We start from the raw sequence: 26929 nt of genomic DNA on the forward strand, positions 1-26929 counted from the left end.
GGTCCCACGTGTAAGACCTCCTATTTACTTAATGCGACAGCCAGACAGATTTATGCTGCCCTCAATATCTGCTGGTGAAAGGCTGCCTGATAGCAATTTAGTTCTTAGCCCGATACCGGGAGGGGGAGAAAAAGAAAATACAGATGACTTTTTTTTACCATAACATTGCACATCAGTTACCAGTATTTCAGACTTGAGAAGTGAAGGAGGCCGTTTCAGGCTTCAGGAAGCAGCAAAGCACGTCAAAAGAGTGCAGGTTGTACTCAAATTTTACCAGCACTACTGCAGAAGACCATTCTCAACAAACAGTCCTCACACTGACTTCACACGTAATTGTCACTGAAAACGGGCACTGACACTTTTGCACTTAACACAACTAATTTGTCATGAATTGAATTGGTTTTCAATGAATCAGATTATCACCACAGCTGTGAATATATACTCTTAGGAACCTTGCTCTTGGACTGTGACCTACTGTTATCTTGCACTAGCATAGAAATTCAATCTGTCAAACAATTCAGGACAAAGTCCATGTAATTATATCTACTTAAGTACAAATCCACACTTGGCAATAAGCCCTCTACAGGTACTTTTGTTCATATGTTGGTCAAATTTCATTCAAGTAATTACAGCCCCTTTCTCACTGGAACAGCTACTGACATTTGCAGAGTCTCAAATTTCCGAAGCCTCAAATTTCTGAAGCCCTAACAGGTAAGCTTAGCCTAGTACTTCCAAATTTTATGGACAGCAAATTCAAGCAGGTACACGAAGTCAGCGTCACTGAGGCTTGCTATGGATTAGCCAGCCTATACCACCCTGTAACAGCGACATTTCACTAACACTCACCACTATAACCAGTTTGGATACAAAACACAGACCAAGCTAGCTCATTTTATGATTTGCAAGTTTTTCCGCTTCTGCCACTTGTACTTTGTCTTTCCTAGATGGAGAAAACTTTATCACTATTTCCATCTTTCTGGTTTTCGTCCTGACTCCTATACGTGCCTCAGATGATTTAAAGTGCAACAGAGAGGATCAAACACATAGTATTAACTGGAAAGTGTTGAGAGGAACAACATGATCTAAAGCAGAAATGATATTCTGATTATTTCTTACAAAAATCCCTTATCTAGGTCCCTTCTCCCTCCAGTTCTTAGTACAATTCTCATGCAAATTTCAGCTCAATTTAAAATCATGTGCATAATACTTTAAGAACTAGTTCTGTAGTACATGACAAGAAAGTAAAATTTGATCCCAGTTACAGTCTACATGCTATTACAAATAAGTGATCTACCTGTTTAAGTCAGAAAAGTGACTACAGAGATCCCACAAAATTCAGCCTTCTGGTTATTCACTCCTCAGATTAAACACCCCACCGATTCTTTTCCGTCATAACCAACGTTACCCAACAGCACGCTCCCTGACTTGCCATCTCCACTCACAGTATTTTCAGATATACTAACCAAGAAATACACTCATCGCTTTCTGAAGCTTTAAGTACAAAACAACCTATAATACTTTTACATTTGTTAGATCAATCAGATGAAACTGAATAAACCAGCTTATTTAAGAAAATAAGCTCAATGCAGTTCTTCAGTCTTTTTCCTCTTGTTCAGTTTCTGTTTATCCAAGTGTTAATGGTTCAACCCTTCAACAAGCAGCACATAACGAGTGTATTGCTCAATATATATTTTAACAGTCATGACCAACCACCTAAGGGTTTATTCAGTTTTATAATTACCTGAAGTCTGGGTCTACCTAGGTCTAAACTTTCTATAAGCCTTTTCCCAGTTGTATACATTGCTTAAGTAAACCACTTGTGCCTTTCCAAGTACAAGACACTGACCTCTTTGCATTAGTTCGCAGTGAAAGAAGTTAATTCCTACTTGCTGGAATCACTTTATAGCATTACCTTATTAGCCAACTCAATGGAATTAAGGCCTCATCGGTGCTTAAAAGGCTTTTCCGTTATTATAATCTGATAAATGTAATTCAGCTAGGACTCTGCATTGTATCCTAACTGCTTCTGTTGTTTGCTAGTTCTTGTTGATGCAGCAGGGGGTTGGTTTGTTCAAGCTACAGCTTCAGTTCTGCACGTCCCCATCCTCACAGCAAAGCTTTCCTTTCAGTTCCTCAGACACAAGGTATGACAGTTTTGGACCAACTATTTCAAGTTTTAAATCATTTTACTTTTACACACCAACTGTGTTCCTGCTACTCAAACGGCACGTAGCTCGTAGCTGAAGGAAAGGGGCAGCTGCACTTAGTTTTCGCCCCCAAAGGTAAGTCTGAATTAAGGCACAGGCTTGTTTGCAGATCTGCTTTGCAAGTGCATATTTGCAGCCGTCATCTCCAGTCCTCACTTCCCACAGATGCCTTGACTGTGAGGTAAACCACAAAATGCACAGTCAACTGAACAGCTTATCCTCAAAAATACTTTGGGTTTTAAGAGTGACCTACATCAGCTATGCTGGCAAAACTGAGCACACTTCAGAAACACCATCCCATCAGTATTGTGTCTTAGGCAGATGGTTAGTACAATGCTCTCTGTATATTAATCTTTTTACTACTAAAGCTGCCATCTGACCTTTTAAAAGCTTCTCGTATTTGCTTAACAGGAGTGATAGACAGACAGATCTCCTTGTGTTTTATTCCAAAATGGTATTATTTCCCTTTACATTTTTTTCCAAAAACAAGCATTCTTGTTGACAAAGGGTCAGCTCCCAATGTGCTAATTGTGCTCATGCTTGCAAGTAACCTTTTACAAGCACACTCAGTCCAGTACTTACCAGGGAAAGTCTACAACTCAGCTTTTTCTATAGACCATTTCCTCACCGTCCTGTCCTGTGCTTGAAGCCAGTATTTCACCACAGTTTTCACCTATCAGCAATTGTTATGCTAAAACCTACGTTCTAGCATAGCTCTATTTTTAAGGTCGCCTGCAACAGCACGCCTCACCCAAAGTGGTCTGCCAAAGAAATTTACCCTCCACATTAACGAACAACAAAATATTGGTAAGTAGTTCATGTCATTTCGGTTTTTTTTTTAAATATGAGCGCAAGCCCAGTGAGACAGATCTACATTATTACTAACTATTATATACTGTTATTTCCAAAGCCCACTGAAATTCAAAATTCAGTGTTTTGAAATTAAGTTATTGTATCTGATTAACTGGTCCTTATTACATTCGGCACAGCCAACTACAGCTGCCACAGCCTGTGCCTCAAAGAGCTGACCCCATTCTAACATCGGGAACTCCCCTGCAACAAAGTCCATCTATGGAGAAGACACTGGACTGATTTCTTGGTGTCTTTAGTTTGGAATTAAAGATCAACAGTAAAAGCGGAAGACAATAAAGACACAAGACGACAAGTAAAGTCTGAATTCAACTGTGCTGTTCAATTTAATCTAAGTTGAGCTGCTGAACTGAATCCTCCCACTGGAACCTACTCAAAACAGCAGCAACTCCTAGTAGTTTCTGCATTTCCTCCCTACCCATCAATCAACTCATGCTAATCACCGCCTTTTGCACTAGCACAGAGGTAGAGAATGCAGTAATAAAGTGTGCCTTCAGCAACTCATCTCTCACACTAAACTCCTGAGTTGAGAAGGGCAGCTGCAGATGCACCTCACTTTCCTCCTTCCGTACAAAACCGAAGCATCCTTCTCAACGTGTTTACTAGCTTGGATATCCACGCACCTCCTGTTTCAGTTTTCTGCTTATCATCTGCTCTTCCATGCAAGTACTAATAAAAGCCTGAAACACCCTAAAGATCTTTTGGGAAAACTCTGTCCATCTCCATCATGAGCTAAAGGAGGCATGTGACAGGGAAACTCATTAGAAGGTTCTTCCAGGAAGGAGAGGGTAATCAATAAGCTAATGGCAATCAGTTACTTCAATACTTACACCAGGGAGAATCACAGGCAGGAAAGGAAAAGAGTGTATCATACAGACAGCATGCCAGGGTCCCTTCACATCTTTTAACTCAGCCACTGCCCGAGTTACAGATCAAAAATCAGACAGCTGATCTGTAAACAAACAGGCAAACTCATTTTCAAGCAATCACCTTCAACATCACCAGTTTAATATTTGTAACAGCAAAAATTCTTATAGCTAAGTCTTAAAATAAGCTAAGACATCAAATTCTTATAGACAATCTTTTAATCTACTAGTGTAGCCCCCTTAATACTAAGCATAAGCTGAAAACATCAGAGGTGAGTATCAGCCCACCGGCTTTTTTCTTAAATTGTATTTACCTATTTTTAAAAACCAGCATCTGACATTCTTCTACAGTAATTCTTACTGCTCTCAGGCAAAGGTTCAATAACTATTAGCCTGATTCTGTCATTCCTGAAAAAACAAACCACCGCAGTCAAGTCCCAATTATAGTAATACAGGATTCTCCTGGTGTCTTGACTTTTTACATTTAACTTCGGTTGCTTAAACCCAGTATAAATTCTTTCCACTGCACAGTTACTAGGCCAAAGTCAAAATGCTTTTCTTCCTGCTCAGCCACAGTAGCTTGCTCTTCAGTCCTTTCCCAGAAATCTAATTAAGTAATTCTCATAACTCAGAACGCAGGAAGATCCAGTTTCTTTGCAATATTTATTATTGAAGTTATTATCTTGCAGCAGTTACAGCCGAGTAAACATCTGACAAAGGCCTAAAAAGCATCATTGTTTTGCTTAAAACCTTCTCCAAGCTACTCAGTCTGATCTTAGACATGACTCCATAGCAAAGGAATTCTGCAGATCCACAAAACCTGATGAAATATAAATTAGCTGCGAGTAGCAGCCAGCAGCAAAGTAAGGCCAATCGCTGCCTCTGATCTGCATAGAGATGACAGCTCGTAGGCACCTCTGGTTTCTGAAGGTGTCCAGCTTCGTTAGGGCTTTGAGTGGGAAAGCCCGGCGAACTTCGGCAGTGTTCAGCTGATAAATGACTCTCACTGTTCAATACTATGTCCCGTCCATCCGGCTAAGCCCAAACAAATCAAACTGAGCCAGAGTTCCAGACCTGAATGACTTCGACAAGAAAACATTTCCTTTTCTGTTGACAAACAAGCATCAGACCTACTAGCTTGTAAATATTTATAGGAATAAATACTGTACTATTTTGCACATTTGTTTGTGAAGATAATTGAGGCAAGAGATTACAGGATCTCACATTTGATCAGACTTAAGCATTCGATACACACTATTTACAAACACCTGGCGATAATTGCCTGTTCTCCCAAAGAGGAATAAAAAAAAAGATTCTGAACAGCTAGTATTTCTTTGTAGGTGACATGAGAAAAAAGTTATCTTAAATCATTTGACAAATAATGATTATCAGAGGCAGCTGCCCACGGCTGCGGACCTGGCTCAGAGGAGCAGCACACTGCCATACCAACCCTCTCCTCACACAGCTTTGGCTGCCACTCAGATCACATTTAAACCAGGAGAAACACCTACAGTTCATCTTATGCCATTAGGAAGGTGATCTGATTTTGGAGCCTTCCTGGAAGTAGCCGGACTACCCTGTTTCTAGCCTCCACACAGGCAAGTTCCTCTTTCAACCAAGTACTCACTCATCACATAAGAAAGACCGTGAGCATCTTCCCCGCTTCAAGGAGAACCCAGCTAAAGAGCTGTGTTAGGTTTGTCTTCTTTTTAATAAAGGCTTTAACATTCAGTTTACAGATAGAGGTGAGGACTTTGTCATTGTCTCCACAGCTCAGCAAACAGCACGGGCACAACAAAAGCACAGCACCGAGAGCCAGGTTAAGGTTGTTGCAAACAGGAGACAGCACAATTGTCAGAACAATCAAAACTTAGAGGCCGTTCACCAAGGAGCAGCAGAGACAAACTCTTCATTGCTTTAAATATCACAATCAATAAGCGGCACCTGTGCTGGCTGGAGACCTGAAGCACCCGACCACTTCAAATGAAAGCTTTAGACAAAGTGAGCACCCCGAGGGAGACCACTCTGAGACCGATACCATTACCAATGCCAGACGCGCGCGCCAGAGCAGATCATCACCTGGTTTTGTATCACTGAGCTGCTCTTTACCTTTGACAGCAAGACCAAACCTTGAGTGCAGAGCTGTCTGTCCCCTGTGGGACAGCGGTATACTGGCTCATTCTGCTGACATCTCCAGCTAGCAGATTTAACAGAGCTAAAAGGAACTCAAACACGCTGTGTTAGTCCTCCACCTAACACCCCATCTTATTCTCACCCTCTCAAATTACCCAGTTGCATATCAGTGCCTCTGTTCTTTGTATCAATCCTTTCCCATTCACTGTCAGTCTGAAATAAACCTCCACTACAAAAAAAAAAAGTAAAAGCAAAGTTGTACTCTAAATGTCACATAAAACCTGGGCTGCTATCAAGAAAACTAAAAACTCTCCTGCAAAGCTGTGAAGTTTTTTTAACTGTAGCAATACAGACAATAGTTGTTATAGCCAGGTTTCATGAAAAGCTAATAGTGCCATAACCCAAGCAGGAATCGTTCAAAACTATTTTCAAACATAAACCTACTACCAGTAGCAACCAGTTGCTACTACCAGTAGCAACCTACTACCATAATTCTTCCCTGTTGTTCATGACAAGTGAAAGTCCAAATTTTTCGAGGCAAACTAAGTTATTGTGAACTGAAGTAAGCTTTCACTAAAGTGGTTCAACTTCCAAGACATACACACTTGTACTAATTCCTACTACATTTTCATCCAGATGCCAACACAGGAGTTCAGTTGTGACACGCTGAACCCTTGTCCCAGAGGGTTAGTACTCGTATTTAACATCCACCCAGGCATAGCTACATTGCTTGAAGTTTGCACAGCCTGTGCAGCTACTTGAAACTGAACAGAAACCTGAGTGCAAGTCAGTCACGAATTCCTGAGCCTCAGCCACGACAGAATTAAACACAAGAACTTCTGCACAATACAATTATATTTGTAACTTTTTTTTTATTTACACACTTCTTCCAGGGAGTGAAAAGTCTCTGTTTTCCACTGTAGTAAGTATGTAGCTACTACTGCTGGCATTTCAAGTACACAGGTTCTAAAATTAGCAGGAGCAGTTAATACTATGCGTTTTTAAAAGGCCAACACTCGCTAGCAATAAGACGGAATGCGTTTTCATTGAGCCACACCTAGAACTTAAGCTCCAAATCATATGGAAGATGCTTTAGTTTAACAGAGGAAAGCATTCTTTACTCAACTGCTAGGAAGTGCTATTTGTCTCTAATGGTGTTCATCAGTAAAGATGCACACACAAAACGACAAAGTTACCTCTTCAGGGAGACTGTCATACTACTGTTGATCGAAGCAGCAGACACGGTGTTCTACTCATACCTCTCGGGTGTTATTTGGCCATTTTTTTCCAGTTCCAGCAGGTGCTAGGCAAAGAATTCCAATAAGGCTTGAATATCTAACTCAACAACTTCTGCAAATCTTCAGCCTGCCTTCAAATCTGTTTGTAAAACCAGTACAGCCACATTAGCTATCAAAAAAATATTACAAAACTTAACTCACAGCTACTTGGAAAAAAGGCAATAATGTCATATCAACAGATTTGTCTCAGACATCCATCACGTTCCAAACAACACAAATGCCGTCAGAGAAAGTTTCCTCCGGCTTGCATACTCCAAATATCCAACAGCAACACATTAGTCGGAAATCAGATTACCTTGTATTTGGCAACATACAGAGCTTTGTTCAAAATTTACTCGTCACATTTCTGTGATGTGATGATTTTAGAGTCTACCTAAGCGTTTTACAATATCAACAGGAACACTAAGTTTTAGGAAAACCATAGCCAGAACAAGCTGGGGAAAGACTTCACACAAATGCAGCACAGAATGCAACACTTAGAGCAGACATACCAGTTAGCTACACTGACAACTTTTACAAGGAAAAAAGTCTATCTGAATCCTGAATATTTGGGAAAAGACAGTAAATCAAAATTCCAAGCATTCAACCTAGTTTTATTGCAAGTAGAGCAGCAAAGACAACTCACTGATGCTGCCCTGCCAACCTACGGATGGCACATTGCGCTCGCAAGCACGTGAAGTTGCCCAGTCCCACACGTTTCACCGTCAGCACAAGACTAGCCCCTTCCATGATCGAGGTGACAATTATCTTTTACTTACTGCCTACAGCCATAATTACCTTTAAGTGATGACCACTTTTACTGAACCAACAACCACTCAAACCAGCAAATTCACACCAAATGGAACAGTTCCCCTCCAGATTCCTTCTAGTGCTGAGTGACTCTGCCATCTTCTGCACTTTTGTTGCTTTGAGAACTGGAAGTTTATTTCCCAGGCAATATAATTCCACATAGTTTCCTTCCTTTCATTTTATATTTGGAACAAATTCAAGATATGCAGACAGCTTAATTACTGATTAAAAAAAAATGTTTCAATTACCTTAAAAATACAGGTAAAAATAGACAGGTGATCCTTCAGTGGCATTGAGAATCTTTCACTAAAGCTTAGTAACTTGGGATACAAATTTAAGTCTTATTGAAAACCTGAAAACATAAATCTTGTGTTATTCACTGAAACACAAAATCACATTTCTTAAAAGCTTAAAACCTATGTTTTGAACAGGCTTACTGGTCTACCTAGAATATATCTACAGTCATCAGTTCAACGACCAAAACGCTTCAGGACCAGGTCAGCGAGGAAAAAGGAAGGATTAAGATAACATCAGAAGGCTGATCTACACTGGCCTCTTAGCTTATTTCTTAATTCAACAAAGTTTCCTGACAAACGTTTCCCTGGAAAGCATAAGCTGGCAGAATCCTCATCTTCACAGCACTGCACCATCCTCCACACCCACTGACAGAAGGCAGCAGTCTGATTCTACAGTACTAACGGGTGAGGGGAGAAGAGACTGAACACAAGGAGACACCGACAAATGTTCTCAGTACTCAGGCACTCAGACTTTGGGATAAATAAGCATCTTCCAAAACACACTAATTGTCCAACGAAAAACTTAATTGACTGTTTTGGCCAGCAGTTGTTCCTGGAAGTGCTGCAATTATCTCAACATTAACAAATTACCACAGTCATCCATTAATTAAAAGATTACTTACATTATACCGTACAACATAGTCAACACCAAGCAGCATTAGCTTAAGACTACATTTAATTTCAGGCATGTGCTTCTCACTTCATTCAACCCTAGGACACAGTACATATTTACCATGTTTCAGAAACTCTTCTTTCTTTACTACAGCAGGTGTTGAGTTTTCAGCAACTGCCCCTTCAGTACTCCCCATATTTAAAGACACCTGCTCCCAACTCACAAGTCCCTAACAACCTGCTCATCCTCCAAAAAGCAAACAGCTGCAGATAGTCAAGGTCCACCAGAAGATTGGATTATGGCTCAGAAGTACTGAAGACAAGGCTTCCTTTCCTTAATATCTGCACACATCAACAGATACTTAGGAAAGCCACGCTCATGTTAGCAGTTACTGCAACGGTGCCTCACCGTCTTCAGCTCAAAATCCTGAATAAAGCCAGCATAAACAGACTGTGCTCTATCACCTTTCAGCACTTTTTTCTATGATAAATTTCTCCTTGCAGAGACAAAAATTGTGTTTAGCCACATGACTTGCATGCAATACAACTCTAACAGTATTTTAATTTGCACATAGCAAATGAAAAACAGTAAGGGCGATGCGTAACAGCCATTTGGCAAGATTAATTAAAACCTTAAGACTGTTGATTATGCAAGCGACACAGCTTCAACACATTCATGATCAGCTGCAGATAAAGGAAACATGCATATAGCTCCCAGAGAAACAGGGTGAAGTTCATTAGAACCTGGAAGTTATTTTACAGCCTACTCAACAGTTCATTGCAGCACTCTTACCTTAGAATCATAGAATCACATGGTTGGATGGGACCTATAAGATCATCTAGTCCAACCGTCTTCCCACTACCATTGCTGCCACAGCTACTAAACCATATCCTGTAGCTTCTCATCAAGCCGCCTCTTGAACACTGCCAGGGACGGAGACTCCACCACCTCCCTGGGCAGGCTGTTCCAGTGCCTTACCACTCTTTGGGAGAAAGTTTTTCCTCACATCCAATCTAAACCTCCTCTGGTACAACTTGTGGCCATTTCCTCGGGTCCTGCTTGTTGCCTGGGAGAAGAGGCCAAACCCCTGCTCATCACAACCTGCCTTCAGGAAGCTATGGAGTGCAATGAGATCTCCCCTGAGCCTCCTCTTCTCCAGACTAAACAATCCCAACTCTCTCAGCTGCTCCTCATAAGATTTGTGCTCCAGACCCCTCACCAACTCTGTTGCCCTTCTCTGGACACGTTCCAGGGCTTCAATGTCTTTCTTGTAGTGAGGGGCCCAAAACTGAACATCATACTCGAGGTGCGGCCTCACCAGCGCCTGTTGCTTAAGGAAAACAAAGCCTAGGTGCAGGCCAGCAATCTACTACCGAACAGAGCCACCAGCCCTGAGAAGCTGTCCCACACCATGCCACACAATCTCACACCCATTCCTCCAACAGCTCTGAAGCTCACCAGAGTCTTCAGTCAGCTTATTCAGCTTGCTATCCCAGTAAAACAATTAGCTGTTTTTACACTGAGCTGGTTTCTGAAGAGCTAGAACCTGTGTAAGGGAGCTGATGGAGGGGAAGGATCCCAGTCTTTCAGCAACAGCAAATTAATCATTACAAGCTCACCCACTCTTAAGCTATATTCTCAGAAGACAGAAGATCTACATCAGTTTTTAGTGAGTTTATACTTCATTGCTCTGCTTTACCAAACAACTTTCATATTCCTAGTACTATTTTCAGCTAAATCTGAACTAGGAATCAAGCAGTGCATCACCTCATTTTGAATTCAACTGGAATTGAAGGTATAACAAAGCAGCACAGAAATACAACTTCCGATTACAAACTTCGCTTACCTGACTAACCTGCAGAAGCTTTATCCTGCGGGGTTTTTTAAGCAAATTTTTAAAAGCTTAATTTTTATTTTTCCTAAAAGACTATCGTAGGACTGCAGCAGTTTTATTCATTATTAATCAGGCCTCATCTGCTCAGCACATCATTTCGGTAAGATTAGCCCACACGTTACAACACGGCAGCAAATACTGTATCATTCTCTCAACATAAAGCTTTCGCCCGCTAAACAGAAAACAGAGCACAAGTTAGCACAGTTTCTTTTTATACAAGTCAGTTCAGCCACTGGATGAAAAACGCTACATTACATTAAATCTCATATGTAAACATGACAAACCCTCTCTTGCACTTTGAAATTGAGTTCTTCACTCACTTTCAGCTTGATTTGACAGCTATAGGAGTCTAGAAAATAAAATGCTTAAGAGAAGGGTCCAGAGAAAAATGCTTAAACTAGTCTGCCAGCTGGGAGAACAGATTCCCCGCGCGCACAGCTCCTCTTGGCTCACGGCTCCTCAGCCTGCACGCACACCCTGACACCAGCACGCAGGTAAGCCTGGATGCAGCTGCCTCTTGCTCCGCTAGCAGTTTGGCTTACAGAGGGAAGCACGCGAAAGATTGCATGAAGATCATGGGATCACTGGTGTCTTTAAAGTGAAGCTCTCTAGGAGGAAGACAGAACCGCAGAGGAAAGCGGACTTTGTCACTTCTGCCATTTAACAAACCTAAAAGCATCAAGTAACTACTCGATTCCTGCTGAAACCACCTAGTTCGGGCTAATTTGTTTCACTAAATAGGATCAGAAGTAGATTTGATTCTTAATCATTTCAATCTTATATTGCAATTTGTCATCGGCAAGGTACTTTACATATTCCTTCTTAGAAATACTCCCCTGTCACATTTCACAGGAATGCAACAAAGGAAGGCAACTTGATTTACTGTCACTGTTCTTCTCAGGAAATTAATACGCTCCTCTTTAAACTTAAAAATAACTGCAAATTCATCCATTTCCTGACAAGTAGATGGAAGACGCAAATCAAAGAAGTGCCACAGCCTACTTGTATTTAAAAATCTTTGCTTTTAAATCAGATGCTCATTACGACACAGCATATATAAATGTCTAAATACAGAAGTCAGTCTTAAAGTTGGTATTCAGAGACCAGCATCAGAACCAGGCCCAGGTCTAAGCTCTTCATAACATCCAAGTAGATGAAAGCAGTAATCCAGAAGCCTTTGGAATTCTTTCAAGTTTCGTCATTTTAGTTTATACCTCAAAGTCTCCCAGGAGCTGGGAGAGTTCCTGGTCTTTAAGTATTATGAGAATTTTGCTGCTTTTTATTTCCAAAAGCCCACAGCCTGCACCACCACCTGAGAAGTCTGAGAGAGTAAAATCAATGTACACTGAAATCTCTGTATTCCAGCCATCATCTCCATTTCCGTGGCTTGTTTGTCCTGCTTGGAAGTAAACACTAAGAAAAAAAAAATTATTTCAAGTTAGGAAACTATCCTATGGCATACAGCCATTTTGACCACTAAAATCAGTTTTTACAGCTTCATAGGAATGAATTACTTTTAAGCTGTTATGGTCAAGAGATAAATCCTGCACTCTCTCCCCAGGTGACCATCTTGCATCTGACATTTTTCATCAGCAAAGTTTTCATTTGTCCACGTTTCCACTGAGAAGGTTAAGCCTAATACAGCTCTCATACAAAACTCCCACGTATTCAAATTCCATTTGTTTTCCCTTTTTTTTGTGCTCAAGACAATCACATCTGTACAGAAACTGATTCTAGCTGCAGGACCAGCAGTACCCATAGAACGGGCTTCCAGATTACTCTTGTGCGAGGCAGAAATGCTCATGGAATAGCTTGGCCACAGCACCCAACACACAAAACCCACTTTGAATGCAAATAAATGAGCCACTATCACAGATTCAACATATTCAAGATGCTTACTGGACAATCTTGTAAGACTCAAATTTGATGTTTTACTTTAAAATATAGGAGTATAATTAGACACAAGACTTCACTATCACCATTTTTTATTTGAATCTGTAAAAGATAGTACTACTTCAATAATTCGGCAAAACAAAATTTGAAGGACAGTTGATAACCATTATCATTGTGTTGCCATCTCTGCTGCTTTTTCAGAGCTTTAAAGAAATTTCAATCAAGTATCTTCCAGTTTAAGCCCACAACACTCTCCTTGATTTTAGCTTTTTATACTTTTATGTTTCCAAAAGCGGCTGTTAAGCATACAGATAACAGCTTTTCTCAATGCAGACCCACCAAAGACCTTAAGAATACAAGCGTGGCTAAGAGAAATCAACCTAGACAAATCAAATAGAGAGTTGCGAGACTGCAGAGGGTTCTTCTGGCATCCTGTAGTTTTCTCCACGCGCTGTCCCCAGTTAAACCTGGATCTCAATTACTGTCTAGGGAATACGTACCCCCTAGGTCAATAAATATCCTTTCTCTCTCTCTGCTGACATACCTAGCTATGAACAGTCTGTTTACTAACTTGATTAACAAGTTAAGAGGCAAACGAGAGACTGATATTGTGGGAACAGTCACAGTTTATATTCATGTTACCGTTTTTCAAAACAGAACTGTTGCAGAATTTGCAGGAAAACACATGTCAAAAATCATCATATTTAAAACTACAGTACCTTCTCTACATATTGGAGCCAGCTTCAGTCTAGATAGCTCAGTTATCAGCAACGCTGACAGCATGGGACATCACCACAGACTAACCATCCTGTACACAGTCCCCTAACGAGTCCCACAGCCTGCACGGAGACCTCTGCGTTACCACTACCACTTCCACCCAGGCTAAATGGTTGCATGCCGGCTCCAATATTCATACACACCCAAAGACACATTTACCACCAACATGTAGACAATGGGAGAGAAGCGGCTTTTTAAAGGCACTGCTTTCTCTTAACACGTTACAGCAGTCACACACTCAGTGCTGCTTTCCCCGCTCCCACTCCAAACTATCTCCAAATCTTTCAACTTGCAAAGCAAACTACACTTAGTACCTCTGGAGCAACCTATGAGTATTACTAAATATGCCTAAACAAAACTACACAAGTCAGGAAGAACATAGATTTATACTGTTATGTTCATATCTGTTTGTAGCAGGTTTTTTTTTTAATATTACAGCCTCACTGATCTTGTTTTAAGAAGATCTAATTCCATTTGTAATTGGATCTACTTATCAGTATTTGATTTACCTAATGTGTCATCACTGAACAGCTTTTATCAAATATCACCACTCACCTAGTTAAGCAATATTTCTGTCTGCTGAGTAGAAAAATACGAAAGCTGTAGAAGAACAGCTGCAGAACGTCAGATAATCCAGGAAACACGTATACACGTTGGACAGTAACAGAAGTTTCTCTGATGGCACCTTTCCCTGAGATTAAAGACTACCAGACAACCTTGCCCCTGCTCCTTGGGCCAGATGACCTGTAAAGCTCCCTTCCAACCCAAACTATCTATGATTCTATGAACTTCTAAAATGCCTCACTTTGGTGTCACTTTGTTCCAAGATGGTATCTGTATTCAAGTTTGTAGCAGGTAGGCGACTCAGCCTAAGTAAGCTACCTTGCTCTTAGAAATTCTAGCAAAGTTTATTTTTTTCCTATGTATCTACTCGAGTTCTTTTTAAAAGCTATTGGACTGGCCTAGTTAGCAATCAAGGGATATATACTTGAGCTTTAATTTTAAAAGCACGTCATCACCTAACATCAAGTAATTCCTTTAGGGACATACTTGCACTTTTTAGGTCACTGAGGTATTTCGCCTCTTGCTGTTGACAGCCTACACTCAAGTTACAGTCAAACACCAATATTTAAATGCACTTCCCCCACCAGACTGACTAATTTCTTTCAGCTGTCTGTAGTCTCTTTCCAGGGCTTACCTGCTTGCTCCCACAGCAAATCTCAAATTAGAAAACTTCCTACTCATTAAAGTGTCTAAGTAATCTTAGCATATTAAGTTCAAGGCAGATTACCGTACATTTTGTCAAACACCCATCTGTCAGGAACTTGAATCTCACACACGAAGATATTCTGATTTCGCCACAGCAGACACCAACTGACAGACCTGCAGTTACAGAAGAGATCCTGCCCAGCTACCCCATTCACACAGGCAGCAGCCTGGACAACTCTCAGAACCGAGGAATCAGCTATTACTCACCTCTCCTTAAACAGTTCTTATTCAAGTGAAGGGAGAAATAATTTCTTTATATTCTAGCATTCCATAAGCGAACACTAAGATGTTCCCCCATCATCCCAGAACACAAAAGCTTTCAATTTTACATTAGAGTTCATTGGTTTGCCCAGTAAATAAAATACTTAATATACATTTCCTTTACCAGAAGCAGAGACAGTAAACATACCTTACTACCTTTAACACCATTGCATGAATTATCCCCAATTTTATTCCTGTGTTTTACGCACTGCAGGTTTTGTTGCACTGACTGGCAGGCGTGCATGAACACCAATTCAAACGGGACAGCACATCTTTCATTACCTAAAACTGCACAATCAAGTATCACACACATTCTACCCTTGCCATGCAGATAATGGTAATAATCCAGTTGAGGGGAAAAAAAAAAAGCATGCTTTGGAAAAATGTTTTCTAGAAGTTGTCTAAACAACACAAAGAACAACAGTGAGATGACATTCAAATCACTGAAGTTTCCCTGTAACACTGACTAAAATGGACCAGCACTCAGATTAGGCACTTGCAAGCAAAACAGGAGCGTCCAATTGTTTATGTTTGTACACTGACCAGTTTTAAAAAAACATGTAATGCTCCATTTTAAACACTTTTGTCAGATAATTTGAAAGTGAGCAATTAGTACATGCAGTTCACATCAACTAGCATCATAAACCAAACCAGCAACCCCCTAGCTGAACTCACTCTACTATGCAGGAAGCAAGATGTTCCAGTAAGCAAAATGTTCCTGGAGAAGTACTGGCTTTTTATAAGGCATGTAGGTCTCCTGACTTCAGCTAAAATACTAGCCCTAAAACGCAAAGTAGTTACCAAGGCAGATGTCATCTGTAAATATTTGCCCATCTAACCTGGCCATGACTGTTACCCAGATGGCTACCACACATCACTCCCTCCCCTCTCAGAAGTTATGCACCCACGGATTCAGCACATCTTTTGCCTCAAGCAAGCTGTGCCCTCCAGTCAGCCCCACCCTACTCTAATTTTTCAAGATAAGGCAATAGTAAGATCCCTCCATCCATAAAGTAATGTATTGTTATACATCTACACGCTATTAAATACCACAGTCTCATAGCGGTGAAGTATTTTTGAAGCTTAATTAATGCAGGTTAAAATTAGAATCTTATTTTGCATGAGAAAAGTAATGAAATGGGACCAAAGAGATGATTTGCCACAGGGTACAGGAACAGTTTTCCACGGTCTGTTTCAAATCCTTCTGCCTTTCCTTTACTCAGCTCCAACAGTGAACCTACAGATTCAGGTTCAAGTGACAGAACTGCATCGATAAGCGATAAACGACTAAAGGAAAGTCCCACACATGCTAAGGCTTCAGTTTTAAGTTCTCTTCATATTCGGAGCATACCACTAGCATAGCCAATTTTTACAGTTTCATACAACACAAAGCAGCTACCTGTCACTGTCACCATCCTGTGCAGAGGGACCAGAAGCTTGCCCAGAAACCTACAGAAGTCTTTCAACCCCAAGCTCAAAAAGCCATCTAAAACAATTTTTCTAGGAGCACTGTATTTTGAAGGAAAAGTATTACTCAGCTTTATTCACGGTACCAAAACAGAAGAACATCCTGAAGTCTTAATAGGATTAATTGAAAATACTAACAAAGCTTTACTATAAAAGCAGTTTAGAACTCCACTACAGGATTCATTTTATGTTCATGAAAGCAAAGGAACATTATTTTCTTTCACTATCATTATTAGTTTTGATAGCTGACACCCTTGGCAATACAACCAGTAACAGCTTTTAGTCAAACAGAGATGGTATAATTAATAACAAAATTATTTGTAACTGTAACTCAGAACTCTCACTATCAAATGCCCATATCTATTAATATTTCCCAAGCTATCATTCTACTTATAGTGCTAAACAGTGAAGTTACCCACTTCACTGCACTAGTGGGCTACAACGCGTGCAGTTCATCAACTGCGTTATCCCAGCCCAGAGGTCACGCAGTTTTGATCAGAGACGCCTGCTCAGGATCCCAGGGTGCAAGGCATGCACTCCACCTAACCCTACGCCACGGAGAGGAATAGGCTCTGACAGCGCAGAATACAGAAGCATATGTGCTAGGCAGCCATTTCAGTATCCTAACGTCACTGGGTTCACTTCTATCAGACTCTGATGGAGCACAAGTGATCCTACACTCAAATGCAACCACATTCATGTGTCATCAGTGCCAAACATCTGCTGTCCAGTACCACACCACAGTTGTCCCAAGAACTACTATTTGTGTACAAGTTGTCTTTCAATAATGAAATGTTTCATAAGAAATATAAAAATGCAAAGCAAGTGTATTCAGCTATGCAGCTGAAGCCTGACATCTAATATTTCTCCCTGCTACACTCACTTTCCACGATCGTACAAATTCGTATGCCACCACCTCCTTATTTAAGGTCCTGCAACACCTTCCTTGGGTTACTGACCAAACGATGCAAAAAGCCTTGCTTTCGGTTCACAACTAGCTAACTCACATACACAAGCATTCGCTAAGTGGTATAGGTTTAAACAACTGCTGCCTGGACACCCAGAGCGCCATGCTTTTAGCGTTATTTCCTCTAGAGAACACAGTTGCTGTGATACCTGAAAGACAGGCTTCCTGGCTGCTCTCCTCAGCATGGGAAGTTGAAGCAGTAAGAAAATGGAAATGACAGGTTTGTACACTACTACTGTCTGCTTAAAGCGGTGAGAGCAGGTTACAGGATGCTACAAAAATCCTGCAACAGTGACTATCTTCCTGTGTTCCTCCTTCTGGTTATGTTACTGAAAAACAGAGTTGAAAAGTGTAGACATAGTGGCATAAGTAACAGAAAATTTACTGACGGGAAGGACTTCATCTGCAGCTTTAGTTTCACAGAAAACAAGCACTACCAAGTTCAAGGCAAAGTGGATTTTGCTACAGGTTTTGAGTTAAATTGTGCCAAGCTAGGCTATAAACGCTCCCTCAATCCCTTCAAAAGAATGCCGGAAAACAAGATAAAAATTCGCATCTGAAGCCTCTCATAAATAAACACAAGCACACAGCAATACAGCTAAACTGTATCTTCAGTTCCAGTATTTTTAAAAGTCACTTTGCTTGCCTGTATTTTTCTTAAGTAGAGAAGTGGAAATTACCAAAGCATCTGCCTAATCATTAGATTACATTCATTATACAACTATGTAAATAAATAAAGCTACAAAACAAGACACTGAAACTACACATCTGACACATCAGCCCTGTATTTTTAGTACTTGCTTCCTTAAGTGGTTAACTGAAGCTTACTTAAGCAACAGGAAAAGAAAAACGAAAAAAACAAGTCATTCATCGGGTTTGAAATGCACTGTCATCTTAACACCCTTTCATTTGTACTATTATACAGGCTTCAAATATTAGGTTACTCAGAATCCTGAAATGGCATTAATGAGGTTGAACGTGCACATACTGATTAAGTAAAACATCTGCTTCCATCCACTTAAAAAAAAAAAAAAGAGACAAAATAATTCCAGAGGGCTTTGGAACTGCCAGCTGCCCACAATGGACTTGCTACCAGCAAGGGAACCTGGCAATCCCTTTGCCTCCACCTTGGAATTAGAGATTTAAAACAAACTTTCTTAGAAGTTGTAGATCGCTGGTAGCCCAAATATACTTAAGTGAGGTGGTACTGTTACCTTATTTCTAACACTACTCACAAGATTCATTCAGCACGTACAGCTTTATGACAATTACAACAGAAGTACAAAATAATTGCAAACAACTCTGGATCAAAAGCTCTGTCTAGAAGACTAAAAAGTAGTTTCCATACAGACAGAAGAGCCTTGGCAGAGGGGGATCCCAGTACTGTCCCCAAACCAAACCAGTCTGAGCCCCCTGCTCCGAGTCGGTGCCCTACTATTTGGGGTCTTTGCCCTTCACCCTCTGTTCTCCCAGCTCGTGCCCAGGCAGTGGTCACTGCAGGGCACCCAGTCACCCTCATCATATAGAGACGGCACCCATGAAACCATATTTAAGTCTTAGCTCTAAAGACTTCTGGGAATTCTGTACTGTCAAAAGTCCCACAACCGATCCACATCCGACACTGTCTTAGCTCAATTATTTCATGGTACAAAGACAAGTGAGAAAACAAAAGAGAAGTTTAGCCACAGTTCTCCCCCCGCATAGGTGACAAAGTACAAACAGCGCTTAAGGGTAAAGGACAAAAAACTAATATTACAGAAGAAAAAAATCTTATTCCCACAGACATTAGGATTACCAAAAACATTTAATACAATACTTTCTCAGAATAGGGAGCTTTACCCATGAAGTAATCATTTTAGATTTTTTCCACAAACAATGTGTATGAAGGTCAGAAAGAATACCCTTAACAAAAACTAACGACTGCAGAAACGAGTGTTTTAAATGCACTGTCAGCAGAAGGTCACAGCTGAGATGTAAATGAGTCCTCCATTTCAGCTACTAAGATTTTTGGAGATTACTTATCTTTTCCTCAAAGATCTGCCAAAAATATCAACACTGCCATTTACCTTGCTTATTGGCAAGAACAAAACCAAGTCCCAACTGCGATGTAGCAGAGAATTCCTGAGGTCTGAGAAGTTCCTCACCTGCATGGCACTATTTCCCATCTCCATCATTCTCCCAGAAAAGTGGGGTTTTCAATTTCACTTACAACTGTTAGACCACAGTATGTTTCTAAGTGCATCCCTTAGTATTTGCAATTAATGAAATACATCAACCGACGTTACACTGTGCGCATCCTTTTCCCAGGGGCCTGAGATCAGCCAAAGGAATCAGATATCCCATTTGCTGCATTGCTGAGTACCCCCTTCTTGTTAGGGAGCAAGACTCATTTGCCAATTTCAATGGAAATAAACACAGCGATCTGTATACACAGCAGCATGAACTCTCGTTTCAGCATTACTGCATGCTGCTTTAAACTAATCCCCCAAAGCAAACGGTGGGAGAAGCCCGGCACACTCCCTGAAAAACCTAACGCCTCCCAACACATTGGTTCCAACAACACCAGTTGATCCACAGGATGTCTCCTCCTTGGCCTCAGGAAAAAAAGCTATCCTCAGAAGTTAATGGTTTAAGGCTTTCCCCTCTATTTCTAACTTCTACACGCTCACTCAAAAGCATCTGATACTTCATTACACAGCTTTTACCGAGAACAGCAACAAAGCATAACACTTAGAGCCAATAAGCACGGACACTTTGACTCAGAATAAGACATTCCAGCAACCTAAGACACAACCAAACCAAACTTTCAGTTCACCACACAAGTAAAACAAAACATTTTAATTTTCTTGGTTACTCATACACTGAACTCTTACCTTCTCCGCTAAAAAAAGTCTTTCCATTTTATAGTACCCACCTAAACTAGAAAATATGTACTGCGTTCCACCAATTTGTCCACAGTGAAGGCCTACAGACAGCAAGGCAGAACCACAGCGGGGAAACGCTCCCTTTGCGCTAGGTTACCGCACAGCTCAGCACACAAAGTCACAGGTGCGCAGTCAGCACAAAAACACTCTAAGAGACTTGTTCCAAACACATCTCACTGGCTCCTGCAGGCAACGACCAGCGCTTACTGTGTATATGCAAGCTCAGAATTTACCTAGAATCACTTACGCACGAGATTATATATATATATAATGTGTTCAGATTCCCTACGTCTGGCTGAACCACAGAAACTTAATCCCCCAGAACAACAAGAACAAAAAGCACATTCCCAACATGCTCAATCTTTGCCCTCTCTCCCACAAATCTGAAACAAGAGGCTATGTTGTGAAACTGTTCCCCAGGCACTGTCTCGAAAAGTTACCCTCAGAGTAAAATTCAGCCCCAGACTAGAGACTCCCTCTGCCAGTAGAACTACGTCAACTTCAATTATTTACTTTGCAGACCTGAAAAGTAAAACAAGCAAAAAGTAGATTTGGTTTACAAGCCGAGACACCATAACCAGCCCCCAAACCCACTTTTAAATCTTTTAGCTTCCAAGCAAACAAATTTTAATTTTATCTTGGTACATTTGCAAAGTCAGTTCTGTAACTTCAAATCATACAGCTGGATCCACAGTTCAGAAAGGCACAACAAAAGCAGCCTGGTCACTATTCAGGCTGCAAGATGCAGTTGTCTTATGTAATACTCAGCTTTGTAAATATATGACCTACACCATCACTCTTCTGATTTATTTAAATAACACAACATACATATAAACTCCCCTCCCCCAGAGCTTGACTTGACTCACATGGAAATCTCCAGCTGCTGGACCTCCTAAGTCTGTTTCAACAAAATAGCCCAGTAAAAGGAGTGACTGGTATTCAACTGGTTTTCAGAGCGACTGCCATCGTTTCCAAGCTGCAGCTTAGCACAATTCTTTGCCAAGTCTTGTAGGACAATCAGCTTTCGCACCTTGTCATGAGCTATTTGTACACCTGCAGGAAGGCTCACACTATCAAGAAGAGGCTACCTACAGCAGTGATTCACCCTCTCCTTATCACTGGATAGACTCTCTCAAGATAAAGTCCTATGTTTTCAACTAATAACGACACTCCTTCCAGAGCAGGAAACCAAAGAAGGTTGATCATCGATGTGCCTGCCATTTTTCTGTCACCAAGTAGGAGAGAACAGCTACGTTAAGCAGGAAAAACAGCTGTAGTCTTGTATTTCACAACAGAAAACAAGGCTTTTACAATACATTCATTTCTCAACTCATTCATCTCAGATTCCAGTAGCAACAGAAGCACTAAAATCCCATTATGACCTCACAGTAAAACTGAGTATAACTACTTCTCCAAGATAGCCTCACAACTGCACTGCTCCCCCAACATAACCAATACCAGTATTTAAGGAGTCAGACAGTCAGAGGGCTCCAGGAAAAGAACGGCCACAACAGGTAATAACACCAAAGTGGAGTCCCACATCAGTTCAAGACAGATGCCTCTAATGCACATGCACTTCAAGACTTTTACCTGCATCCTAAATTACTTTATTTTCAAGAAACTGTACTTTTAAAAGTGACTGAAGGAGAAAAAAAAGAAAAAAGCAAGGTTTGTATCTTTCCTCATTTCTCTCCCACTCCCCCAGTGCATCAGGATCTCTGCACTGCCCTGAACAAGTAACCTACAAGCGCATAGATCTAATTTTCTTCAAGATTTAGGTTATTTCTGAACTGCCATGAAATTCCTAATAATCATAGCTTCAAAACTCAAACTAGCATTCACAACATGCTTTCAGTTTTTTTTTTCAGAGGAAAAATAGAATAGAAATCACAAAACGTGCTCGAGTACAGCAATTCATAACTGAATCTCTGATACAACATTAGTAAGAATTAAAGCAACAACTTCCCCGTAGATTAATAAATAAAATCGGATTTCCTATTTATTTAGAGAGTGAAAGAAAGAAAAACAAACAACACACTACAGGGAACATCTTCAAATTACTCGCAAGGCACACTGAAGCCGGTACCTTAAGCCTCATCATTAAAGCTTTTTTCTACTAGCAGAGGATTCAAGATATTTCTCAGGTAGGAGAATCTGCTTGAACCTCGTAGTGAAGCAGAATCTGTTTTGATGGGCTTGCCACCGTATAAAAGGACAGCAAACTATTTCAGATGCTTAACACTTGCTGCATTAGCATCTGTTAGTAATTAAGTATATTAGCAAAAGTGCTTTTACAGACTATCAGCCAAGATGACATTGTTAAGTTGTTCCCGAATCCCTTCATGAAGGATTAGAAATTAAGTTTTTCACCGTCCTTCCTTGGTTTTACATCATTCTTGAAGTTATACTATTCTAAAACACTAGTCTCAGCCTGGATGAACAAAACTGGAAGTGACATATTCAGCTACCGCGTACCCTTCCATACCTACAGACACATTAAGACCATCATACCTTGAAATCCCGAGATGTTTCAAGCCACTTAAAGACTGCTGAGGTGACTTAACGTTTTCTTCTCCCCATTCCTAAGCACACAACATACTTGATATAAGAACTGTTTAATATTGATCGAGTGCTAATGCATCTGCTAGTGAATCTAAGCTCGTGAACCACAGGACATGTGAAGAGAGCTTTTACCGCAGTTAACAGCCTCAATAACAGCATCTAAAATGGGCTACTTGGTACGAGTTTCACACAAAGATAAAAGCATATACTTCCACGCTATTTAACTGTTGACTTTGCACTCTGAAATGTAGGAATCTGAAAATAACCAGTTTTTAACATTTTTATTCAGTGAGGAAAAAAACTAAGGAACTAACATCACACAGAACTGTTTTACCCAGTATCACATCTAAACTTTGAATAATACAAGGAAAGAAATCTCTGGGCAAAAAAAATATCTAAGTGTCAATTTAGTGCCCAATTTAGCAATGTTTAGCAATTGCTCTCTGGATTAGATACAACTTGTGTACCTGAATACAAAGAACTGCCGTTGCTGAAAGGCCAGTTTCAATTTCACACTATTTCAATAGTCCATCAAGTACATCTGGACACTCCTGTAAGAGAACTCAAGACCTACAAAGAAAGAGGGTTTACTCTGCCAATAAAACCCAGAGTGCTAGGAAGACGGTGCCATTCTATAGCAAAAAGAAAATTTTGAGAATAAATAGCGTCTCTGCTTCGCTGTTCTCCTCTAGATCTGCCAAACCTCTCTTGGTCAGGAAAGTATTATTTGAGCTGTTCAAGGAGCACATGTTGGTTGGAGTTACAGTTTAAAGCAGCCTGAAATAATGAGACCATAATCTTTTCTTTAAAGAGTCCAAGCTCTCCTTTTGCTGGAAGAAACTATTTCAGCAAAAAGTTACCCAATATTTTCTCATGCCAGTCACACCACAACTCCTCGCTGCTAGAGAAAAAGATGACTACCCTGAACTCAAAAGGTGTGGGGATATTCAGGGAGTACCATCGTAACACTCAGCTCTTCGCAGCTCAGTCAAGGACTGCAACAGCAGCAGCAAAACAAATTACTAAGCTCTTCCTACATGCAATATGGCATTGCCACACAGGTTTAAAAGCCCGTATCAGTGAGAGAGAGTTAGATAAAGGAGGTTTATCAAAAATACAACCTAGTGGAATTGTAGCATAAAGGAATGAGCTGCTGGATTTTTTTTAAATATACGCAATTTTTGATATTTAAGAGTTAGTTGAAGAGCCCTCAGAACAGAAAAGACTTAAGATACACACTTTTCTGGATAAATCTCTCCCATGAATCACGTCTACTGGTTTCATGACTCAGTGTCCAATGTGAGCTCGACAGCAAATTGCCTATGAAAATTTTACTCATCAGCTCTGCTTCTGAAACACATTTGCAGGCTGTTATTTTGGTTTTAAAGTCTTTGTGATTGCCAAATGAACTGAGCTGCAGTTAGGTAACACAAATCATTAATACATGAAAAGACTAACGTAAGTCACATGCCACGAAGATAATGACATAGTGCTCCACATCCAGTGCTTCGCATCCTCCTCCCACTTCAACACAAACTTGGCTGCACCACTACATCCCAAGCATCTTCTTCAAGAAACATATTTATACCACATAAACATGTATTAATTACCACTTGAAAGGAAAAAACCCAAACATTCTGCTGAAGGCATCACCTATCCTGCAGAAATCCAAGCAGCACTGAGAAAGGAAGCGCTGCCTGCGCCATATCCTTCCCGCAATATGCATTAATTAAAGTTTCCATCCCTCCAGTGAAGCAGCAGACCAAAGGGGAAGGACTCCCAGGAAGCCGACAACCACGCACCATAATTGCGATAAAGTCACAAACACAACAGAGAATACGCACAAAACTCTACCGCGTGCTTAGGCGGATATGGAGATGTAGCTGGGGACACTCTATTCTTCCATAAGCGACAGGCACTGCCAGTCTCAGCGACTCGCTACACAAAACACTGAAGAGGGGGGGTTTTGCCCCCTCCCTCCTAAAATATTAACAGCATTCAACATAATATCTGCCTATTCAAGCCACATTGCTTAAGAATCAGACGAATAACACAGTCTTTCAAGTAACAATCTCAACAGCAGCTTTTCCAGCAGGATGTTTTTACTACATATAATTTAAGGACAAGATAGGCCAAGCACACAAGATGGTTTTAAGCAGCTATTTCAGCTGCTGTACATCGCGCTCCACTAGCTTGAATCCCTTCCAAAACAGCGGCAGACTATTTCAACTGCAAAAGCACACAACGCAAAGCTTAGAAAGTTATTATGCAAAATAACTCAGAGATTTCTTCTTAAAATACAAGATCTTGGCCCATAGTGCTGGTTTTTTCTAACTCCAATGACAGCTAAGAAAGATATCTGCAGACTTCTCAATAGTGACAGTTTTTTCGCACATCCTAAGCAGTTCAAGAGTCTCTGCAGCGCTCCTTCGGGGATAGATGCATGTAAATCTGAGCTTAGAAGCCTGTTATCTCCATGTTGCCTTCAAACCTGTTTTTACACCGCTGCACAGGCTGACGACCGCTCTGCTAATCCAGTCGTGCGTCTTGTTTACCGGCTTCACGCTGCTAAAGCGGAGCCCGCGCTTTAAACGCCTGCACCAGAAACTGCACAGAGCGCCGAAGAAAAAAAAAAAACAAAAACCAAAAAAACACAACCAAAACCTCTTTTTCTCCAGGCAAAGCGAGCATCACCCTTCCCACCTCAACCCAGCCCCAACAACGGAGCAGTTGGGAGCGGCAAAACAACTTCTCTGCTTTCCAGCCGCGCTGGGGGGAGTGATGGGGACCAGGATAAGACCCCCTCCCTAAAAAAAAAAAAAAGAAAAGGAAAAAAAAAAAGAAAAACAAAGCTTGCTAAGGGGGGATGGAGGAAGAGAGGGCAGCCAGGAGGGCGCAGGCAACTGCACCCAGAGACCCCGTGAGGCAAAGACAAGGGTTTTGGGGTGGGGAGGGGGGGTGCAGGGTGCACCCCCCCGTCCGCCCCTCTCCCCGGGGCGGCGGGGCCGGCGGTTCTCACCTTCGATGGCGATGACATGCTCGCGGATCTGGTTCTGCAGCACCGGCTCCTCCAGCCGTTCCAGCAGCTCGTAGATGGAGTAGATGTTGGGGTGCACCGACTCGAAGCGCTGGATCTCGGCCCGGATGGCTGCCGAGTTGGCCAGCTGCTGCTGGTAGTTCATGGCGCGGCCGCTCCCCTCCTCCGCCGCCGCCGCCGCCGCCTGCTCCGGTCCGGCGCCTTCCCCCTCCGAGACCCCCGCGCAGGCCGGCGGGCGGCGGGGGGAGGAGGCGGGGCGCGCAGGAGTGGGGGGGGGGGGGGGGGCGAGCCCCAGCCGCCGCCTCCTCAACTCACCGGACCCCCCCCCCGCCGCCGCCGCCGCCGCTGCCGCCCCCCGGGCCGGGCCGGCAGCAGCCCCTTGGCCTGCGCAGCCCGCAAAGGGGGCACCGCCGCCGTTCTCCGCACCGCTGTCACTTCATCGCGGCGGGGCAAGGCAAGCCGGCCGCCCCCGGCCCCATGGAGGGCGGCAGAGCGGCGGGCGCCGCGGAGCTCCCGGCCGGGTCGGGCCGCCCCCCCCCACCCTTCCCTCACCGCTTCCTCTCCGCCGCGGTGACCGGTTCCCGCCGGTCCCTCCTCAGCCGCGCGCCCCCGGCCCAGCCTCGCTGTGGCGCCCGCCGCCCCGCGCGCTCGCCCCGCTACCTTCCCCCTCCCTTCACTCCCTTTGCGTCCTTCTCCTCTGCCCGCTTCACGCTCACGCAAACCACGCCCCCGCGTTACGTCACCGCGCAGGGCGCCGGTCACGCCCCCTCGCGTCCCCCCGCGCTGCACGCTGGGAAATGTAGTCC

General features: G+C 42.1%; 1 protein-coding gene across 6 annotated transcripts in view; it reads right to left on the reverse strand.

Moving 5' to 3' along the window:
- The window catches only part of AGAP1 (ArfGAP with GTPase domain, ankyrin repeat and PH domain 1), a 334155-nt gene extending 307790 nt beyond the window's left edge, over positions 1-26365 (reverse strand). For 3 of the 6 annotated variants that reach the window (XM_086751064.1, XM_086751063.1, XM_086751067.1), the window contains exon 1: positions 26106-26207. Coding sequence is in view for 3 of the 6 variants with exons in the window: in XM_086751069.1 (XP_086607195.1) it covers positions 26106-26268 (163 nt within the window). In the remaining 3 variants the exon portion in view is untranslated. Of the gene's footprint in view, positions 1-26105 lie in introns of all 6 variants that reach the window. The other 3 variants (XM_086751066.1, XM_086751065.1, XM_086751069.1) reach the window with 2 other exon arrangements.
- Between the last annotated feature and the right edge of the window lie 564 nt (positions 26366-26929).

This window comes from Chlamydotis macqueenii, chromosome 6 (assembly GCF_036417535.1).
Source record: "Chlamydotis macqueenii isolate bChlMac1 chromosome 6, bChlMac1.mat, whole genome shotgun sequence".
Classification (NCBI taxonomy): Eukaryota; Metazoa; Chordata; class Aves; order Otidiformes; family Otididae; genus Chlamydotis; species Chlamydotis macqueenii.